Raw genomic sequence first — 23,229 nt, forward strand, 5'->3', positions numbered from 1 at the left:
TCTTTAGACGATTGTAATACTTTCCTTATACTTCGTATACAAGAAAGTAAAAAGGAAAAAGCAGAGTATTATAATTATGGAAGCCTGGAAAGTAACATTGCAATAGAGATTAACTTACATACAAAAGTTAGTGGACTTAACACATACAGTACATTAAATAACTGAATAAATTCTTGACTATTTTTCACACATTAACAAGCTTCCTTTAACCAACCAGTGCTTCAGTAATATTTATTGCACTTTAAAAAATCTAATTACTTTCATCTGTAGATTTTTATCTTTATAAAACTTTACTGCATTATTATATTTTGTCCTATAATTAAGTATATATTTAAGGTTTTTTAAAAGGCTTGGTGTTATTTGTTTAACAAAATGTAAGTCTATTTCACAGTTCTTCAACGGTTCCAATTTACACCTTGCGTACAATTTGTGACATGTTTAATAACATGAGGTAATATCAATTAGATCCGAACAACACAGTGCCTCATCCTCCACTGCAATATACATGTATGCAATGTGAAAAATTACATTATGTGTTCCATGCTTGTGGGAGTTATAATGAAGTATTAAGACGCACTTGTATGTTGCTCTTTTCAAGCATTGTCAAGCTACAAGACACTTTTTTTCTTTTATACGTCCAACATTTGTTCACGCAGGAATAAAGCATTATTGCTCAGAGCAACTGCTTCTCACACAGCCAGAGGTTTGATAGATCTTTTATGTTGAATGTAAACTCCACAGCATTCAGTTACATGCCGGGCTAAAGATTTACATTTTTGTGGTCGTTCTCTTTTGACAGATATATGAGCAAAAATTATGAATTGTTAAGCAGTTTTAAAACTATTTTTGTATTCATTTGTTAGTAATAAAAACAAATTAAAAGTATGTTAATGTTTAATTGGAATTTATATTAAAGTGTACGGGGTGATATATGAATTAACTTAAATAGGAATATAAAAATTACAGACACAATAACAAATTATTGGCTTGGAGAATAAACTGTTTCCAGACACCTCCAGTTATATTACTGACTCACTTTAAGAAATACATAATTTATTGTATGTAAGGTAATTTAAAATAAGACTAAATTACTCCTTTGCTTTTAAGTTTCAAGACAAACTGGGCGATTTACTCAGGAAGAGGCAGTAAATTTATAGAGATAAAACTTGAGGTTGTAATTATAAGATCTTCACGCCCTCAAATCCAAACCTCTAACCTCAAGGCCACAATAATAAGAAGAGTACTCAATCCATTTTTATTTACAAATAATTAAAACTCTTAAAATGCTGTAAAAGATTCAAAAAGAACATTCAACTGCCGTAAAGATTATCCTTTTGTGAAGCAGTTCTGTGCTACTTCGCTTCATGATATATTGGCATAATCCCCGAAACCAAGGCAGGAATAGAAAGATGATTAGTGTTTTGTTAAAAGAGCTATTGTTGTTAGAGAGGGTTAAGAAAAGGCTCTAGTTGCAAGCAATCTTGTGGGCCCATACTTCAACACTGGGTGGTGTGCGGGCTCACTGAGATACAATACCTTTTTTGTTTTGCTGCACAACTGTAGGGGGTGGGGAGGCTACCTTCATAGCCAAACCATAGGCACCACGGAAAGAGTGGCTGTCCCGAATTACGAAGGCTCCAGGCTCCCTGTCCCGTAATAAACCAATAGCTATTTAAAAAAAAAGAAAAAAAAAACTTAATTAATAAAAACATTTTCTTTGATATTCTCTATGGGTCCAATACACACAAAAAGCCATTTTTATGTAGTATTTATGGAGAAACACTAAAATATTTATAAAGTACACTGAAAAAAAAACATTAAAATCTTGACTGAACAGGTTATGGATGCCATTTTAACAAAACACTTTGAAAAAGTAATCTCCCTTTCATACTTTAGTACATCAAGTAAAAAAGATACCTTAGTAAGTTCATCTTGCAAGAAAAGTGACAATTTATGAGTTTGCTTAAGCATACAACATTCAAAGATGTATCTATAATGGTGAGAAGCATTTAATTGATATACTGCGCAAAAGAAGTACTGAGAAAAGCGCTATATAAATGTAATGAATTATTATTATTATGGGTTGGAAACGATGACTTTAGACCAGTGTTTCCCAACCTCTGTCCTGGGGGCACACTGTGGCTGCAGGTTTTTGTTCCAACCAGATTCCTAATCAGTGACAACACCTGATAGCACTGATCTCATTTAATTAGCTGGTATTATTTTTCTTTTATTCTACATTCAGAAAAGCACAGAAGCATGATTTTTACATTTATAAGACATTTAGAAAAATTTCTGCTTTTGCTATAGATTTAAATGCTTAATTCTCTTTTGTTGATTTCGTTATATTTTGCCCTTTCTCTGTGCAGTTTTTCCCCTTCGTTGTATCTTATTAATGACAATTAAAAATGAACGGAGCAGACACGCAGGCAAACAACACTGAATAATCAAAGGCTGCAACTACTTTAGCATCAGACCCACTAATTAGTAAATAATGGATTAATTAAACAATTAGAACACCTAGAAAAGTAGAATGAAAATCAAGATGAAAATATTGTTAAAAAGAAAAAAATACATTATTCCCATAGAACTGCTTGGTACAAATATATATTTATTTTACCAAACTTAGTTTTTTTAAAATTTTATTTCTATATTGTTCCCAAAACACAGAACTTGGGAAATAACACACAACTTAATTAGCTCAGGAGTCCAATTAAAAACAGAAGCTGATCGGAACAAAAACCTGCAGCCACAGTGTGCACCCAGGGCCGAGGTTGGGAAACACTGCTTTAGACTTCTTGAAGCAATAAAGGATGGAATGCATATGCGTTGCTTCAGATCAAGTTTAATTTTCTGTTCCAAAAAAACACAGGTGTCTGTTAAAATAGATTTTTGCCTCTTTTGACAAATACATTCCTTAAAAAAAAAAAAAAAAAAGACATATGCTAGGCAGTCAAATACTTATTTATGAGCCTGTGACTGCTGGTTACCTGTATCTTTTCTTATTTCAAAGTTGGTTTGTATTTCCTGAAATTATGCACATTTATAATCTATTACACATCAAATATTTTAGCAATATTTGAATAGTAAATAATTTCAATAAAAAGAAGTTGCATGTTTTAAAACATGGCTAAAAAACTTGGAAGTTTTAAAGTTAAAAATATTGCCACTTTTAAAATTTTAAAATAACATGCTTCATTTTGATTAACTATACATGGTTCTTTTCAGTCTGCCTTAATATTTGGTATTCTTCTGAAAGTGTGGAATATTTACACAATGGTATTTTAACATTGTTTTCTGCACATGGCACTGTAGCAGTCTTGAGTCCTTTAGTTAGAAGTGCTGCTACATTAGGTCATTAAACTTAGTTAATGATTTAAAATAGAGAATTGATCTCAGGCATTCAAAGTAGTCTCAAAATATAATCTCCAATCTCTAAAGAGACTTCTTTGAATATTTTTATTTAACTTATTTAGAAGAGCTCACCTTGTTCTCGAGTAATTTCAGGTTTATACCAATATTTGGATGTATCTTGCACAAACTTCACATTGGCTCGTGTCTCAGGACTTCCATCTGAAATCATATAAAACAGGAAATAGTAAGTGAAATACTATTTCATTATTACTTATATTTCACTATTACTTATCTTTCTCACCTAATTACAATTTTCTGAAAAAAGGGACAACTTCAGTCTATCTTGTATGTAAATAACAAGTGGAAAACAAAAAAAAAAAAAAAGAAAAAGCCAGCTTTTGTTACCCTTTTATTTATTTATTTTTAAGTATTTGCCACAAAAGTACAGCACTGAGGGAAATAAAATTTTTTACATTCATAAATTAAGCTTCACTTAACACCACAAATTTCTGGGAAAAATAAATGTACGCTACGGTTGTGAAAAAATAACTTTGGCTTCAAAAGCACCAAACTTGTCCTTTATGAAATGATCAGTGTATTAACATTTATTAAACAATTCATTCTAAAAGCAGCACACTAATGATATTCTAGTGGCATGTACCTCATTTCAAATCTAACTTCAATCAAATAAAAAATTAATAATACATTGCAATATATGACAATAATTAATGTGGTGCAAAACATAATTCGCAATATTGTGGCTTTTGTGACCTTAGAATTGTGATAATATTGTATAGTAGCTTCCTTAGCAACCCCAACTTGTGCTTTTAATGTGGCCATATAATAATAGTTGTGGGAGAATGACAAAAATATTTTGAATAAATAAAAAAGGTTTATGGGGAAAATATATTTTGTAGCTTTTAAATAACATTAATACATGACATTTTAAGGTAATTCAATGTAAATTGTGTCCCTTGTAATATACAGTACTGTGAAATGTACATTAATCAGTACTGAATAAAAGATACCATACAGAGAAGAACAATCTAACATTAGAACCTTTCTTAATTACAGGGAACACTTTTTTCAGCAGATCAATCACAAATGTTTTTTAAACAATTCTGTTTTAAAGTGTTTGCATACAAATATTGAGGTTTTTAATCTGAACTCTATATAATGTATACAGATTCTTTGTTAATATTTTTCATTGTGTGACACCTTCACAGGTCATTAAAAACACACCTGGAAAATTATTTTCCTTTATATTTTATATTCATCCAGCTGTATATTCTTTGGACCTGCGCTTTCCTGTGTAACGTTACAACAAGCCAGAGACTGTACTGGCAAGACAGAAACCAACACTACATTACTAGAGGAGACTAACATGCAAACTGCGACAATTTAGAAAGTATCTAGAAACTATAGTGGAAGTGCAAATGGAAAAAATACAAATTCCTTGGAGCAGGTCCCAGTGAAATTGAGTCAGACTGCACCAATGGCCTATGTACGGTTTCCAAATAACACAATATACTCATTATAGCTCACTTTAGGCTAACACAATTAGTGCTGATGAGTGATTAATTCAATTCAAATGCCAGCCAATAACATCAACAAAATGAACTACACAATACTAAGAAAAAATTTAGAAAATGTCTAAAAATGTCACAAAATTTGCATCATCAATAAAGATAAACAAACATTTGAATTAATAAGGTATATAAAAACGTTACATTAGGCAATATGTTACTGAAATGTAGCTCAAAATGTTTTAAATGAAGAGTGGAACTAAAATATTTATTTGTACCATGAATACTGAAAAATATTTAATACATGAAATAATTAAGTAATACACTCAATTTCACCTTTGATCTTTTCAGGCCATAACTTACTTCTAGTTTACTTAATAATTTAAAAATCCTGACAAAGAATGTATTCACTGGTAAAGAAATGTTGCAAATAGCACTACAATAATCTTAAGCGCAGTATCATCAACAGATATCTTTGCAAGAGAACATCATGTCTGAAGCAGTCTTGTTAATGATAGCATTTAAAAAAATATATATATACAGTCATATGAAAAAGTTTGGGAACCACTCTAAGCCTACATAATAATTTACTCTACTTTCATCAAAAAAAGATAACAGTGGTATGTCTTTCATTTCCTAGGAACATCTGAGTACTGAGGTGTTTTCCGAACAAAGATTTTTAGTGAAGCAGTATTTAGTTGTATGAAATTAAATCAAATGTGAAAAACTGGCTGTGCAAAAATGTGGGTCCCCTTGTAATTTTGCTGATTTGAATGCATGTAACTGCTCAATACTGATTACTTGCAACATCAAATTGGTTGGATTAGCTCGTTAAACCTTGAACGTCATAGACAGGTGTGTCCAATCATGAGAAAAGGTATTTAAGGTGGTCATTTGCAAGTTGTGCTTCCCTTTGACTCTCCTCTGAAGAGTGACAGCATGGGATCCTCAAAGCAACTCTCAAAAGATCTGAAAACAAAGATTGTTCAGTATCATGGTTTAGGGGAAGGCTACAAAAAACTGTCAGTTCCAACTGTAAGGAATGTAATCAGGAAATGGAAGGCCACAGGCACAGTTGCTGTTAAACTCAGGTCTGGCAGGCCAAGAAAAATACAGGAGTGGCATATGTGCAGGATTGTGAGAATGGTTACAGACAACCCACAGATCACCTACAAAGACCTATAAGAACATCTTGCTGCAGATGGTGTATCTGTACATCGTTCTACAATTCAGCATAATTTGCACAAAGAACATCTGTATGGCAGGGTGATGAGAAAGAAGCCCTTTCTGCACTTACACCACAAACAGAGTTGCTTGTTGTATGCAAATGCTCCAGATTCATTTTGGAACAAAGTGCTTTGGACTGATGAGACAAAAATTGAGTTATTTGGTCATAACAAAAAGCACTTTGCATGGCGGAAGAAAGACACTGCATTCCAAGAAAATCACCTGCTACCTACAGTCAAATTTGGTTCCATCATGCTGTGGGGCTGTGTGGCTAGTTCAGGGACTGGGGTCCTTGTTAAAGTCGAGGGTCAGATGAATTCAACCCAATATCAACAAATTCTTCAGGATAATGTTCAAGCATCAGTCACAAAGTTGAAGTTACGCAGGGGTTGGATATTCCAACAAGACAATGACCCAAAACCCAGTTCAAAATCTACAAAGGCATTCATGCAGAAGAAGTAGTACAATGTTCTGGAATGGCCGTCACAGTCCCCTGACTTGAATATCATCGAAAATCTATGGGATGATTTGACGCAGGCTGTCCATGCTCAGCAGCCATCAAATTTAACTGAACTGGAGAGATTTTGTATGGAAGAATGGTCAAAAATACCTCCATCCAGAATCCAGACACTCATCAAAGGCTATAGGAGGCGTCTAGAGGCTGTTATATTTGCAAATGGAGGCCAAGTATTGATGTAACATCTCTAATGGGGTGCCTAAATTTATGCACCTGTCTAATTTTGTTATGATGCATATTGCATATTTTCTATTAATCCAATAAACTTAATGTCACTGCTGAAATACTACTGTTTCCATAAGGCATGTCATATATTAAAAGGAAGTTGCTACTTTGAAAGCTCAACCAATGATAAACCCTCAATCACTCACTGTCCCACACTTTTTCATATGACTGTATAATGAGGTGCGAGTCCCTGTCTTGCACCCTAAAACACGAGGCTAAGTCTCAGTACTTTAGCAAAACCAACTTTATTCAGCTTGAAACAGGAAAAACACGGTTATTTATTGCAGCAGGATCTACCACTCTCCTATACACAGACACAGCAATCAGGCAGGGTCGTGACCAGGTTATTGGCCAAGTAATACTGTTCCCTGCATCTATAATGTTCCTTGCATCACCCATTGACAGCAATTGTTTATACCGCAACCGCCTTGGATTTCCTTCAGCTGTGAGCCGCTGCAGTGTTGGGAGCCCGCGGTTGTCCCAGCAACTGATAAACTGTCTTCCATGTCTTCAGCATGTTGTCCAATTGGGGGGCCTCCCAAAAGAGTTCAGAAACCTTAAAATATACATATATATATATATATATATATATATATATATACACACATACATATATATATATATATATATATATACAGTACTGTGCAAAAGTTTTAGGCAGGTGTGCCTTCAGAAATATAAATAATGATTGTTTATTGTTATCAATTTACAAAATGCAAAGTGAGCAAACAAAAGAAAAGTCTAAATCAAATCATATTTGGTGTTACTACCTTTTGCCTTCAAACCAGCATCAATTCTTATAGGTACACTTGCACAAAGTCAGGGATTTTGTAGGATTACAGTCAGGTGTATGATCAACCAATTATACCAAACAGGTGCTAATGATCATCAATGTCACACGTAGGTTGAAACACAGTCATTAACTGAAACAGAAACAGCTGTGTAGGAGGCTTAAAACTGGGTGAGGAACAGCCAAACTCTGCTACCAAGGTGAGGTTGTGGAAGACAGTTAGTTTCATGTCATGGCAAGATTGAGCACAGCAACAAGACACAAGGTAGTTATACTGCATCAGCAAGGTCTCTCCCAGACAAAGATTTCAAAGCAGACTGGGGTTTCAAGATGTGCTGTTCAAGCTCTTTTGAAGAAGCACAAAGAAACGGGCAACACTGAGGATCGTAGAAACTTAGTGCAGCAGATGAAAGACACATCAAGCTTATTACCCTTCAAAATCAGAAGATGTCCAGCAGTGCCATCAGCTCAGAACTGGCAGAAACCAGTGGGACCCAGGTACACCCATCTACTGTCTGGAGAAGTCTGGCCAGAAGTGGTCTTCATGGAAGAGTTGCAGCCAAAAAGCCATACATCCGACGTGGAAACAAGGCCAAGCGACTCAAGTATGCACGAAAACATAGGAACTGGGGTGCAGAAAAATGGCAGCAGGTGCTCTGGACTGATGAGTCAAAATTTGAAATATTTGTCTGTAGCAGAAGGCAGTTTGTTTGTCGAAGGGCTGGAGAGCGGTACAATAATGAGTGTCTGCAGGCAACAGTGAAGCATGGTGGAGGTTCCTTGAACGTTTGGGGCTGCATTTCTGCAAATGGAGTTGGAGATTTGGTCAGGATTAATGGTGTTCTCAATGCTGAGAAATACAGGCAGATACTTATCCATCATGCAATACCATCAGGGAGGCGTAGGATTGGCCCCAAATTTATTCTGCAGCAGGACAACGACCCCAAACATACAGCCAAAGTCATTAAGAACTATCTTCAGCGTAAAGAAGAACAAGAAGTCCTGGAAGTGATGGTATGGCCCCCACAGAGCCCTGATCTCAACATCATCGAGTGTGTCTGGGATTACATGAAGAGACAGAAGGATGTGAGAAAGCCTACATCCACAGAAGATCTGTGGTTAGTTCTCCAAGATGTTTAGAACAACCTACCAGCTGAGTTCCTTCAAAAATTGTGTGCAAGTGTACCTAGAAGAATTGATGCTGTTTTGAAGGCAAAGGGTGGTCACACCAATTATTGATTTGATTTAGATTTCTCTTTTGTTCATTCACTGCATTTTATTGATTGATGAAAATAAATAACACGTCCATTTTTGAAAGCATTCTTTGTTTACAGCATTTGTTCACACCTGCCTAAAACTTTTGCACAGTACTATATATATATATATAGTCTCGCTTATCCTACCTTCACTTATCCAACATTCCGTATTATCAGACGTCCCACCGCAAAAAAAACCCCCAAAAAACGCATCAATCGGCAACAAGAACTGCAAGTTGCAAGCGTGAGCGTAGTCTATTTTTTGTTGCTCCTGACTCCACCGCAGCTAATTAGTTACCCCGACTGTACAGTGGTGCGCCAGTCTAAACTATGACTCATGTGTCTATCATTCGCCTCACCCTCACTCACTCACTCACTGTCACAACTCACTACTCAGTGCAGCGCAGTTTATCATTGTATGCGGATCGGTTTATAGTCTGTTACATGCGTATGTGTCTGTGTGTGTTAATTTGACAAACTTTGTTGTGTTGTTTAAAAGTTGAAATTTACATAAGTACAGTAGTATGGCGATGAAAAGAAAGAAAGTTGTATCGATGGAACAAAAACTTGCGGCAATCAAGATACTGGAGAAGGGAGAGACAATGCAGAAGGTAGCTGATGACTTTGACGTTGGACAGGTAACAGTAGGAGACTGGAAGAAGAAACGAATTGAAATAGAAAAATGGTGTGCATCAAGAGTTACAGAGGGTGCAGTAAAAGAAAGAAAAACTATGAAAAAATTTGACTATGAAAAAGTTAGTGAAGCTTTGTATGTTTGGTTTACACAGTTCAGGGACAAAGGTGTGCCCATTTCAGGGCCTATTTTACAACAAAAGGCATTGCATTTTCATAATGAATTCAATGAAGGGAACAGAGATTTCACAGCAAGAGTCGGTTGGCTCGACCGATGGAAGAAATGCTACGGTATCTGTCAGTCATGTTTTTGTGGTGAAAAACTATCCTCGAATTTTGAAGTAATGGAAGTATTCAAGAAAAGATTTCAGGAATTTATTGAAACTGAAAGCCTAACGGGTGATCAGATATTTAACTGTGATGAGTCAGGCCTTAATTACAAAATGTTACCTAGTAAGAGTCTTGCAGCCAGAACTGAGGCGACAGCCCCTGGCTACAAGTGTAGCAAGGAAAGGCTAACAATTTTAGCATGCAGCAATGCTACAGCAAACCTTAAAATGAACCTTTCAATGATTGGAAAGTCCAAAAATCCTAGAGCCTTTAAAACAGTTTCAAAAAACGCTCTTCCTGTAAAATACTACAGTCAGAAAAGCACATGGATGAGCAGTGAAATTTGCAAAGACTGTTTTTTTAAGGAATTTATTCCTTCAACAGAGAAGTTTATGAAAGCAAATAATTTACCCAGAAAAGCAGTTTTGTTGCTAGATAATGCTCCAATGCACCCTGATGCAGAGGAGCTTCAAGATGGTGACATTAAGGCAATGTTTCTGCCCCCCAATGTAACCGCCATATGCCAACCTATGGATGAGGGCATTTTGGAAACGATAAAAAGAAACTATCTCAGGAAGCTACTGTCCACAGTGATAAAAGAAATTGAAGAAGGACAAGACATGATTGAAAAAGTGAAACGTATCAATGTAAAGGATGTTGCTTATTGGGTTGCAAGGGCCTGGGCTGATGTAAGGGCTCCAACAATTGCCAAATCATGGAAGAAGCTGCTAGGCGATGATGAAAGTATGGAAACGGAAAGAACACATCAAACCGAAGAAACCATTCTACCTTTAGTGCAACGTATCCCTCGATGTGAGGATGCATCTTTGCAAGAAATTGAAAGTTGGATGAATGATGATGATCAGTATGAAATAACTGATTAAGAAATTGTCGCTCTTGTAAATTGCGATGACAACGAAATTGAAGATCAAACACCAACTATTCAGCCTCTCAGAATTTCACATAACGACGGAGTTAAGGCTCTAGAATCTGCAATTAAATACATTGAGCAACAAGAAGAAGCTACAGGAATAGACATAATGATGCTGCAAAGATGGTGAGACTTGGCAGCAAAGAAACGGCACTCATCAGGAAAGCAGACTACAATCAAATTTTTCTTTAAATCATCACAGGACTGAACTTTTTAAGTACTGTACATACTGTATTTAACTTAAGTTCATTTTTTCAGTTAATTTTTTCTGTTGTTTTGTTGTAAAACATGATTATTAGGTTCGTAATGTGTAAAATTATAACATACAGTAGTTAAATAGGCTTTTTCTTAACACCTCCCATTATCTGACATTTTCACTTATCCGACATTCTGCCGGCCTGTTTATGTCGGATAAGCGAGACTCTACTGTGTGTATATATATATATATATATATATATATATATATATACATATACATACATACACACACACAGCATATGGGTATGTGTGCGTATGTGCATGTATATATCTTAATTTAGAATAAGAAAGTCTTTTTCTGTAAGACATGTAAGTTTAGTTTTTTACCACTGATATTGGGGATAGCTAAAAACAATGATTACACTTTGTTTCCTTTCTGAACTGGTATATTATACAAAATAAGCGAGGAAAATCATAATTCAGGCTAAAGCTCACTTCTATTGCACTGATATGTTTTCTTACCATACATTGCAAATTTGGAGAAGTCTGGAAGAGTGTGAGAAAAAGAGGTATTTGGTGTACTGCCTCCACTTGAAACAGGTGAAGATGTCTTCCCATTTAAAGTTCCATAAGATAGCACACCATTGGGGCGTTCGCTACTAGACATCCGCCTTTTTTCTGGGAGTACAGGTTGAGTTGGACTACCCTGTCGTTGTGCAGAAGTTTCAAAACCAGCAGGGGAGACAGGAAATGAAGGTGTAGAAGGAGGATGATATCCTGATGAACTGCTTTGTCTCGATAATGTGACATGCCTGTCTTCAGGGCTTGAATAGTTATACATGTTGTGTCGCTCCATACTTGGACTCCCAGGGGTCATCTGATTTACCAAAGGATGCCTGCCAAGAACTGGGCTATTAGGAGTTCCAGGCTCACTTCCATTTGCAACAACCATGTGACGAGACATATTTGGGCTATCTTGGTTTATCACCCTTCTAGCAAGAGCTGGGCTTGGTGGTGTATTGGTAGCCACTGTTCGGTGAAGGGTGTGTGGACTCCCAGGCACTGCATGAACTGCCATGATGCTAACTTGAGAACCTTCAGGATGGTATGGGCTGTAGTCAGTGCTACTGTAGCTGCTTGTAACACCAGGAGGTCCTGAAAAAGAAGGATTTGCTGTGCGGTATGCAGTTTCTGTGGGTTGAGTGTAAAAATTTGTCTCAGTCACTGGGTGAGTCTGCATAGCAATTTGTGCACTGGAATCAGCTGAGGGGTAACTTCTATGGAAGAAGAAAAAAAAAGAAAAGTTAACTGGCATACTATGCAGCAAGACCTCTGATGGTAAATTAATTTCCAATGGTCTGCCAATGCACAGTATAATAACAACGGAAAGCAAGTTCCACAGCATTATTACTGTCAAAATGAAATTTCCAGCCCTGCGTGCATAAACCAGAAACTCTCCTAGACATTTTTATGTAACTTCAAAAGGCATTGCATTTAGATAATTGCAGGGTTAAGAACAGTTTTGACCACACAAATGTCCTAAAGCTAGAGTAAGCTTTTAAAAATAAATCTTATAAATGAGAGCTTAATATTATGCATGTAAAAAATATTTTATTGCCCAGTTAGTTAAATCAGGAGTGACTTAGGTGTGCCTTTTTCTGCAGTTAGACTCAATTTTAAAGTATTTGCAGAGATGGGAATAAAAGCAAAAATCTACCTGTGATAGGCAATTATGTGGACACAAACAGCTTATGGATTAGAAGGGTAATAGAGAATGGTGAGAATAATATCAGGCAATTATTGGACTCTAATGGGCTAGAACAGCTGAAGACCATGTCAGTTGCTGATGTCAATGAAAAATCAGAAATAGTATGATCAGTGGGCACAGAAGTATCAAAACTGGATCATTGAGAAATGGCAATAAACTTTTCAAGGAACTGGCCAACAGGTCAAGCATATCTCAGCCAACCTTCACTCCATTATTCCTGTTGTACTGGATGCCATTGACTGATCATGAAGGCACTAGATTGTTTTTGCATGGTGTGGGTGTACATACATAAAACCTAAAATGTTTTTGCCAACATAAAAAAATGACACCTTAAAAAGGAAATTTGCAGCTGTGTCCAGTTTTCCTAACATAAATGGAGCAATTTACTAAACTCATTTTGCAATAAGGGCACCTAATGAGAATGCTTCATGGGGGACAACCCACTCCTCCATCCCTGGTCACTGGTTGTGTATCCTAGCTTTGTGGAGCTTGATGCTTCACGGGGGTAGAAACAATCCTACGCCCCTGTCCTGGCTCAGAATGAATAAATCTGTTTGAAATCTGCAGATATGTTGTTCACATCTGTTTAAGCAATAAAAAATAATTTATAGAGAACATAGCTGGTGTCATGTCAGGCTCAAAAAGTTTTGGATTTTGAAGCATTTCAGATTTTGGAATTTCAGATTAGGGATATTAAACCTGTATTAATTCACAAGGCATAATTTATTTAGTACTGTCTATGTACTGTGAATCTTAAATCTAAACTGCTTACATGTCATCAATAATACTCAGTACTGAAGTAAAGACGCAGCTCGAGTGTTAATGTTTGCATTCCCTTGAAGATCTTAGGGTCTGCAGGAGTGTTTTTTTTTTTTTTTTTTTAACACTAATAGGATATGCATTCTTAGAGCAAACACAAGTCTGGAGTACTTGATTACAGGACAGTTAAACTGAAAAAGCAGAGACTGAAAAAATATAGCTAATTAGAAATGCAACGTATAAAACTGTTATTTAACCTAACAAATCATTAATTCATGTAGTAATAACACCTGTTTACTGCACTGAGCAAACTACCATCTAACCAATCAGGACAATAAACCTGCATGGCACATTACTTCAGGTGTCCATTAGGCACTCCATGCACCAGCAGGAGCAGACACAGTGTGTTGACTCTTTAGTGATAGTATTTATTCATGACAGTTTTAAGTGCCCAGATATTACGTTTATATTCTGGTTAAAAGTGATGCAACAAAACTGTTCTCTTTTCATGCAGGATAAATGAAAAATATGCGATTGTCTTTTTTTTTCCATAGCTAGGAAATATGTCATGTTTTATAAAAGGCCTACAGACTGATTTAATGTAAATTATTTTAATTGAGACTAGTTTTACTTTTACCTGTCTTACTTTGGTTTATCACTTCTCTGGCATAAAAAAACTGTCCTTGTCTTCATAGTCTTGTCAAGAGTTTGATATGCATCCTAAGTAACCAGCTGAACTAAACAAAAATTTTGCTTTTTAGTGTTGATAGCTGGCACTACTGTTTTTTATACTTACGTTTTCTCTCCTTCTCATTTTCTGGCCTTGAGTGCCTTCACACAGCACTGGTTTTGCTATTGTTTCCTTTTTTTGGTATTTGGTACACCGTATTAATCCCCATGGGGAAATTATCTTTTTGCATGACCTTTGGAGGTCTGAACACAGCACCCCTTAAGCAATTTTCAAGTTAAGGGCTTTGCTCAAGGGCACAGTGGAGTAGGATCCCTTCTGGCAATAAAGGAATTTGAACCAGCAACCTTCCAGATACCAGCACAGATCCTTAGCCTCAGAGCTCCCATTCTGTATTATAAGATTTTTCCTGTGATTTTGGTTTTATTCAGACCCAGTACTTAATGAAACAATTGCTGTTACTGTTTCAGACTATTGTTTTGTACTTGCTAAAGAGCTGTCAAAATATGTGAACAGTTATCCATGGCATAATGGCATTAACCAATATCCTGCTTCTGAATGATACGTTCACAGTAAAGGGATCTAGAATTTTGAAACATCAGGAACACAAAATTTATGTGAAGATACACCAGATTCTGAAGCCTAACTCACAGACAGAACTGAAGAACCCACCCATTGGTTCTCTGTTGTGCAGTTTTCCAAAAATGTAGCACATCATAGATATTCCTAAGTGAATTTTACAAAACAATAACTACTTATTTATTGCATACTACACAGAAGGAATATTTTTTGTTTTAGATTTTATATTTTCTCTTTTTTTATCAGATTTTTTTTCAATTGCAAAGCTTCTGGCCAACTGAATTTTACATTTACCTAATAAATGTATATATCCGCATTAACAAGAGCTAAAAAATATCTAGGCCAGAAACATATGCAGATGTGTAACTAAACTCATTCTGGAGAAGAAAAAAAAAACAAAAAACACATTATTATTAACTGTTCAAGTGCCAGTATAATATTTAGTATTCGAGTTAATTTCTGTGATGCATTAAACTGAACGTAATGCAGACTTTTTAATCAATAAGCAAATTCTTTCTGCTTATCTGGCCTTCATTTTATATCCAAACTAAGGAATACAATCAGAATTAGTTTTTATTTATACCTTACCTATACAGGTAAGACCATGGAGGGACGGGACTATAACATGCATACTGTGATAGCTTCTCATTTATATTTAAAGCTTACTTTTTATTGATCAATTGTACTTTAAGGTAAATTGTTATAATGCCATCTGGATCCAGTATAACTGCTGCAGCTGTGTTGCCAGCAGACGTTCCAAAAAATGACACACTGTCTCAAGAAGTATTTTTCCAGGAAAAAATAAATAAAATGTATGATGACAGGGCATTCCACTCAACTAGTGTTGGACTCCTAAGGGAGCTGTTTATCCAAATGATCACCACATCCAAGACCTCATACTGTATTTGACATGCAGATATATCAGAAAGTCAATATGTTTCCATTTTTTGGAAAGCTGATAAAGAAAGAAAATAATTGTATAAAAGAACAAGTCAATGCACACTTTTACATACCATAGATTGTATTGTATCATACCATATCATTGTATATGTTTGGCTGCTATTGTTAATTTAAAGTGTCACGTGTGCAAAGCATTACAATGGTTAATTATGTTTCAAATTAAAGATTGTTATATTGTAGAATAGCGGAGTATAAGTCTGTGTCTATTGAGTTTCCCAAAGTGATAGGTCATGTTAACTGTGAAGGTGGCATCTCTGTGGCACAGTATAAGGAAATTGACAGTGGCTGGTGTGAAAGAGAGAAAGAATGCACACCGACAATTAATGCATGTTAGTGCTGCTATGAATTGAACACTGAAGCAAATACTGTGAGAGCATCAAAGTGAGAGATCTCATTTGTTGTAGGATAGGATCTTATAGTCTCACAGAGGAAAAGACAGTCCCATAGCCGCCTTAAAGGCTTCTCAGGGTTTCCAGAAAGTCCTGACAGCTGATGGCCAGCAAATTTCAAAGTTCTGGCCCTGACAATGGAAGTGATGACTCATGGGAGAATGTGCACCCAGATGTGTGAATGAGGGAGAACGAAAACTGAATGGGAGATTTACTGTGGTGGTATGGGAAGGTAAAACTGCACAGTGGGACAGAAATAGACAACAGCTTGCATAGTAAAGGTCATTTTTTTTGGTGTTTTGATTGAAATGAGAGTCTTGCAATCAAATTAAAAAGGTGGAAGTTCAATACACTATGTACAGAACTGGCTTATACACAGAAAGCAAAGAGTGCAAGGAACTTTTCCAAGAAGTCCTCATCTGGCATACTACGTGCAGTTTTGGTTACCATATTTCAAACCAAAAAGACTGCATTGTTTGGGAAAGTACAGGGATGAGCAACTAAACTAATTTCAGGACTATGAGGTATGAGTTATAAAGATAGATTACGAAAGCTGAACCTTTTCATTTTTAGCAAACAAAACTTAAGAGGTGACATGTTCTGTTTAACACTAGAATTACCACAGCCTACGAAAAAACTTGTAGATCCATCCCACCTTAAATTGCTTCTTAAATCTGTTCGCACCTCTCCGCCAGCATCTTTTGTCTTCTAAATGTGCAGATAATTTTGATAAAATAAAAATTTTTAAAATAAAAATTTGTGAATTTCCCCTTGGGATTAATAAAGTATCTATCTATCTATCTATCTATCTATCTATCTATCTATCTATCTATCTATCTATCTATCTATCTATCTATCTATCTATCTATAAAGACAAGCTGCATGAGCTTGAGCTGGGAGAAGTTTGTGCATGTTCTAAGTCGGTGGGGGGATGGAATAGCCGGCTGCTTGCACCTTGTCTTTATTGGCACATCTGGGACCGATTCATAAAGAATCAATGGAGTGGGCCATTCATTTTGGCAAAGTTAAATATAGGCATAAATTAACTACATCATCGATTAAAATGTTTTATGATTTTTTACAGACAGGGCGAATTGAACATTTCCGAAAAAACCTATCCTTATCAGCAAGTCTTTGAGAATATGGGAATAAAACTGGAGTACATGGTGGAAAAAAAAAAACACACACAAACACAGGGAGAACATGCAGACGGACAACCAGACATGAGATTCAAACTAATGATTCTGGATCTGTGAGGCAAACGCTGTGCATTTTTAAAAGTCGGTCTTTAATAACTTCTTTAGGAATTTACCAACATCATATTTACCAGATTTACGTTTTGTGTAAATAAATTAAACAGTTGGTGACAATAAATCATGAAACTGACACACTAAAATGGACTACTTCCAGGCAATGAATTATTCAGCAGAAGTGTGTCAAAAATGCTACTCGGTTTCATTTATACCTATGTCTGCATAATACCTCACCGTGACTGCGACAGCCAAGTCAGAACTTTTCTTTCTTTGAATTTTCTTGGTTTATAGTCATTCCAGTGTGCGTTCAGACCAAGATTTGTGTGTATATTTATTTATTTACTTACTTATCTACCTATTTTATTAATTTATTTATTTAAAGAGCTTCTGTAAAAAGCCAAATTTCCCTCTGGGACAAAGATCTCTTTCTCTCTAAATGTTCAAAATATTATTGCACTGCACCGTTTCCCTGTCTGGAATAATCTTGAAGTAGTGGAAGATAGAACAAAGGGCGTCAAACATGCTACATCGTATGTCAAAATTTCAATTACAATTTCAATTTTCATATTTATTTGAATGTTAGATTATACTGATTACTTGTTGATGATGCCTATCATTGCTATCTGGTGCATGAGTGGTGTGTGACCTTGGCATAGCATCTTTTATGGCTATTTTGGAATTGTGACTATAACAGTACTAAGGTAACCAAACAAATCTAATTTTGGTGATGAAATTTGACAGAAAGTTTATCTGCTCTCCTGAAGTTTTGGTTAATATGAAATATTTTCAGTTTGTTTAGCTCTTTGCATTAATTTGCCTGAATCAGGCTGGGTAGGAATTCAGATTAAGCAAAAAAAGGAAACTCTTGCCAATGGTATCTAAAATGATAATGTTTTATGAATTATTTCTTTAGTTATGTAATTTAAAGAAGTACAAAACATGTCATAAATGCCATTACACAGTAAACAGACTTATCATGAGTAGCACCTTACCCGTCTATGCCGTGGATAGGACTACTTGTTGTCAAAGGAGGGGAGAAGGACTGGGTTTGTGTTACAGATCTGCTAGGGCTGTCCAAGCCATAACCAGATGACACTGGAGAAGCAAGCTGACCACTTCCACTTGCTGTAGCTGTTCGGGCCACTGACTCTACATAACTCCTGGGCTCTACAAAAATAGAAAAGACAAATATCTGTTACAGGTTGAATGTTGTTTACCTTCAAGCTAAATAAAATAAAATTTAGAATATCTGAATTCTAAAAATGCAGAATATAGAGCTCTAGTTGCCATTCAGGTACTTATTTTAAGCTACATTAACAACTATTATGGAAATGCAAATTTTTCACTTTTCACATGAAACCAACGTGTTATTTTACAAATACTGATATCCTTAATATGTTCACTGACTATATAAAAGTACTATTTATTAAGCAAGTGTACACTGAAGTTGTATGCATTTTCTACGTTTTTAGCAGAGCACACATTGTGTTCGTATCTTTTTTGACAAAAGTATGAAGTATTTCTTTAAAAACTTTTAAAAGCAGGCATATTTTTTTTTTCGTAACTTAAGGCTTGAAAAACAAACAAACACATCTTCTTTCTGATCTTCCATTATACTAAAAGTAGTACATTTGAAAAAAAAATTATTTTTGCTATTTTCGGAAAGAGTCTAGTTTAAAGCTAAGACTCAAAATATATTTGATTGCTAGTGTTAGTAATTCAAATGGAATGTATGCTTGTGGTTCCAATTCTATAATAGAATACTCATAAAAATAGAATACTTATTAATAAATCACTAACACCAGAAGCAATAAACATATTGTGCACTAGGACAGGAATCTAGTTAGGTTTTTAAAGCTATTTGGTAAAATGAAATACTAAAAAGGAAAAAAGTTTTTTTATTTTTCAGTTAAAATATAAGAAAGTATATGCTGCAGGATGAACCACTCTCAAGTTTAAAACGGTGTATATAGCATTCTACAATTTAAGTACATTATTATATCGTAATTATACGAGATGCATAGCTCTCACTCCAACAGAATTTTCTTTCCTCCTAGTTATTCACTCACAAATAATTCTATATTGTGGTGGATATTTGCATCTTCAGAGATATTTCAGTGAAGCCACGTAAGAAAGGGAGAGCAAGTAATGGAAGCAGCTGTCTTTGCACATCAAGCATAACATTCTGTTCAGTTTATCTGACAGCAAGAAAATGAGCTGAGTACTAAATAGAAAGGGAAGGAAATGTCAGTAGCCAGCCAGCTTTATGTGTTTAGGCCTAACAAGGCTAGTTACACTATTACAATATATTTATAACCATACTTAAACCTATAAGTATGACTATTATACCTATAAGTATTACTAGTGCAAACACTACTGATGCAATAGGGGTTGAGCAACATTGGAGCAGCATTACCAATAGTTTTCATAAAAAATTCATTCATACAAACCTAATGAAATCAACATTTAAAAGTCAGTGGTCTAAAGAAACAATATAGGAGTGCGGTAGAAGGAAGACTGCTGAACATTTACATGACTGGGCTAAAAACAGTAGATGTCAAACTTGAAATAAGTTGAAGCTGTACACTGCGAAAAATGCATATGCAAAAAACTACAAAAAAACAAAAAACAAAAACAACTAGAAATGGTAGTTGTTTTCCTTGTATTTAGCAAAACAAATCTGCCAAAGGGGTAAGCAAAATTTACTTGACAAGATTTCTTAAAGTAAGCTAAATAATCCATCCATCCATCCATTTTCCAACCCGCTGAATCCGAACACAGGGTCACGGGGGTCTGCTGGAGCCAATCCCAGCCAACACAGGGCACAAGGCAGGAACCAATCCCGGGCAGGGTGCCAACCCACCGCAGAACTAAATAATCATATATTCAAATTTTTTCAATAAGTCAGTAATTCTCACAACAAGGAAAAATAGACATAATGTCATCTTTAAATACTTTTCACTTGGCTTAGATTTCATTTTTTGCAGTGCATTATTTTAACTATTTTCTCAGGTGTGAAAAAATTCCTGTAATTATTGAGAACTCCTGTGTCTATACACATTGCATTAATGAATGGCAAAGTTCAATGCCTTAAGCAGACGAGTTCAAAGTGAACAGGGTCTTACAAGGAAGGTATCTCTATAGAACTTTTAAAAGGAATGTCCAATTATAAAGAACTGTAAATAAATATTGCAGCAAAATGTATCAAAATTGATGTCAAGACATCAATTTTGAAACAATCTAACTTGACAATGCAGAAAAATACAAAAATATTTGAATGTTAGAAAACAAAAATTTTTGACATTGACTAACTTTCTACCATTCTGACTGGGAAAGGACAAGGAAAAATGTAACTGTAAATAATGCCAAGTGAAAATGGAAATCAATTTAACATTTTATTCCAGTTAAGTGCATTTAGCTTATATTTGGCAATGAGATGAATAGGAAAGTTTTATGATAGATTTGCTTTTCAAAATGGGGGTAAACGCAGGAAAACAAATTACTTTTACTGTACCATTTCTATCAATTAAAGCATCAAAATCTTACATCAAGTACCCTAAGAAATTAAACAAAATCCTCTTTAATAAAATCCCTGTGTGCGTCCATGTGTCCGTGTGTGTGTCTTCTGGTGAAGTGCGCATGCGCGGGGCACTCTTTAATAAAGGACATCATAAAAAATCTGTTGCTGGGGAGACGCCACACATGCAATAATCAGCTGCACGCCAGCACAGATTAAAATACTTGCTGGGGAACTGCACAGTATTTGCTGGAGAGACGCCACAGCCACGATTATCAGCTGCACGCCACACATTACATCAGTTTCTGGGGGAGAGACTTCTGATTGCCCACTGTTGTGACAGAAAATTAAACGCATATTACGGACAAGGCGGAAGTACAGGGAAGGGCGGAATGAGTGGCAGAGTCACCGGCCTCTAGCAGATGCTTCAAAGGCCGCCTGACGCGTCACACAAGACAGAGAGGGCGGGACCTATAAAATATCACGCGGTCAATCCAATCGGATTTCGGTAAATGAGGTAACACCTAAAACATAAGGCATGAATAATCCAATCGGGTGCTGAGATGCGGAGACCAGCTTCCCCAAAGAGGTGGGATTAGTGTTTGTCGTTGTGCAAGTGTTCACTCTGAGGATGTCAGATTTGCGATTAAGAAGCTTGGCCCGGTAAAGTGTTAGTCGTTGAAGGGTTTTTCCTAAATATACGAATTTTCATGATATTACAATAGGATGACTTTTAAAAGTAGATTTATTTTCATGCACATAAAATCCGTTGCTGGGGAGATGCCACACATACAATAATCAGCTGCACGCCAGCACATATTAAAATACTTGCTGGGGAACTGCACAGTACTTGCTGGAGAGACGCCACAGCAAGCCAAAATAAAGAGAGGCAGGATAGGAGATCTTCAAACAGACACGACACATCAATCAACAGCCACAGAGGAGAGGATAAATGTAATATTAATTATACTTACTGTATTGTCATATACGTTTCTATTTTATTTTTATTATTTTACTTTAGGCTTCTTGCAAAAATATTTTTGACAAAAAAAAATTAAGACAAGAAACAGAATGAGGTCAAGGTCCCTTGCCATTTAATATAGACTGTTCCTACTAATGTTTATGCACTACTGTTCTAGCACCCGTTATTGTAACGGGCTTAATGTCTAATATAAACATATTTTTCTTATTTCATAGTTACAAATATAATGCCAGCTATAGGTTTTGGAAGAACAAAACCGTAATTGCAAAAATATGAAACATACGTATAAAATTTTAAATTATGTTTTATCTAAGGAAACGTCAATGACATTAGTTTATAAACAAGACTTACAATTCTAACCACAAACTGTAAAACATTCAAAGGCCTTTTCTAGAAGAAAAAGGAATCAGCCAACTGGATTTGTGGGGTAAGGTTAATATGAAAGAATGTTGGTTGTTTGGTGAAGGTAGTATAATCATCTGCATTTCTCAAAACAAAGTGGATTCATTCAGAACTAATTTTTGATGGCTAATTTTATATTTTTGATGGACAAAAATAAAAATGCAGTTAATGTGCCTCGTTTGGGACTCCATGAGCAACCACTCATTCGACACAAAGTCAAACCAGCATTACCCAAGGATTCTATGAAGAGACACAGTACGGAAGGAGTCCAGTTTCCATCTCAGGTCACTGGATAGCATCCATGGCTTGTACCATATAGCAAGACAGGAAGCACCAGGACTCTAGAGACCTGGACCTTCGTCCATTGGCATAGATATCAGGAGCACCACACATCTCATTCCAGCGACCTCATGACCCACCACCAAAATACTCTGCCAATCCATCTACTGACTTCATAGAGGAGTCACCAGAGACATGAATGTCACTATTGAGGTAAGTACACCTCTTGACAAGGTCGACAATCTCTCTGCAGACAGACACACTGCTGACAGCTGTGCCCAAGAGGTCATTAACACTAGAATTACCAGAGTCTACGAAAAAACTCGTAGATCCAGCCCACCTTAAAACTGTTCTCACCTCTCCTTTGTCTTCTAAATGTGCCGATTAACACAAGCAGCCAGACACACTGCTGACAGCTGTGCCCAAGAGGTCATTAACACTAGAATTACCAGAGTCTACGAAAAAACTCGTAGATCCAGCCCACCTTAAAACTGTTCTCACCTCTCCTTTGTCTTCTAAATGTGCCGATTAACACAAGCAGCCGGCTATTCCATCCCCCACCGTCACAGAACGTTCACTAAGTTTTCCCAGCTCATGCCTTGTTTGATTATCTGGGAGTGCCTGAAGTGCTGGAGTTTTAGAGTGGAAATAATAGATCGCTATTTG

General features: G+C 36.0%; 1 protein-coding gene across 7 annotated transcripts in view; it reads right to left on the reverse strand.

Annotated features, from left to right (window-relative positions):
- Positions 1–23,229, reverse strand: part of tns1b (tensin 1b) — a 793,111-nt gene that overhangs the window by 16,187 nt on the left and 753,695 nt on the right. For all 7 annotated transcript variants that reach the window (XM_051930510.1, XM_051930508.1, XM_028807574.2 and 4 more), the window contains 4 exons: positions 18,376–18,550; positions 11,510–12,264; positions 3,487–3,573; positions 1,537–1,668 (listed from right to left, as the gene is read on the reverse strand). In XM_051930510.1, coding sequence (XP_051786470.1) covers positions 1,537–1,668; positions 3,487–3,573; positions 11,510–12,264; positions 18,376–18,550 — 1,149 coding nt within the window. The remainder of the gene's footprint in view (positions 1–1,536; positions 1,669–3,486; positions 3,574–11,509; positions 12,265–18,375; positions 18,551–23,229) is intronic.

This window comes from Erpetoichthys calabaricus, chromosome 8 (genome assembly GCF_900747795.2).
Source record: "Erpetoichthys calabaricus chromosome 8, fErpCal1.3, whole genome shotgun sequence".
Taxonomy (NCBI): Eukaryota; Metazoa; Chordata; class Cladistia; order Polypteriformes; family Polypteridae; genus Erpetoichthys; species Erpetoichthys calabaricus.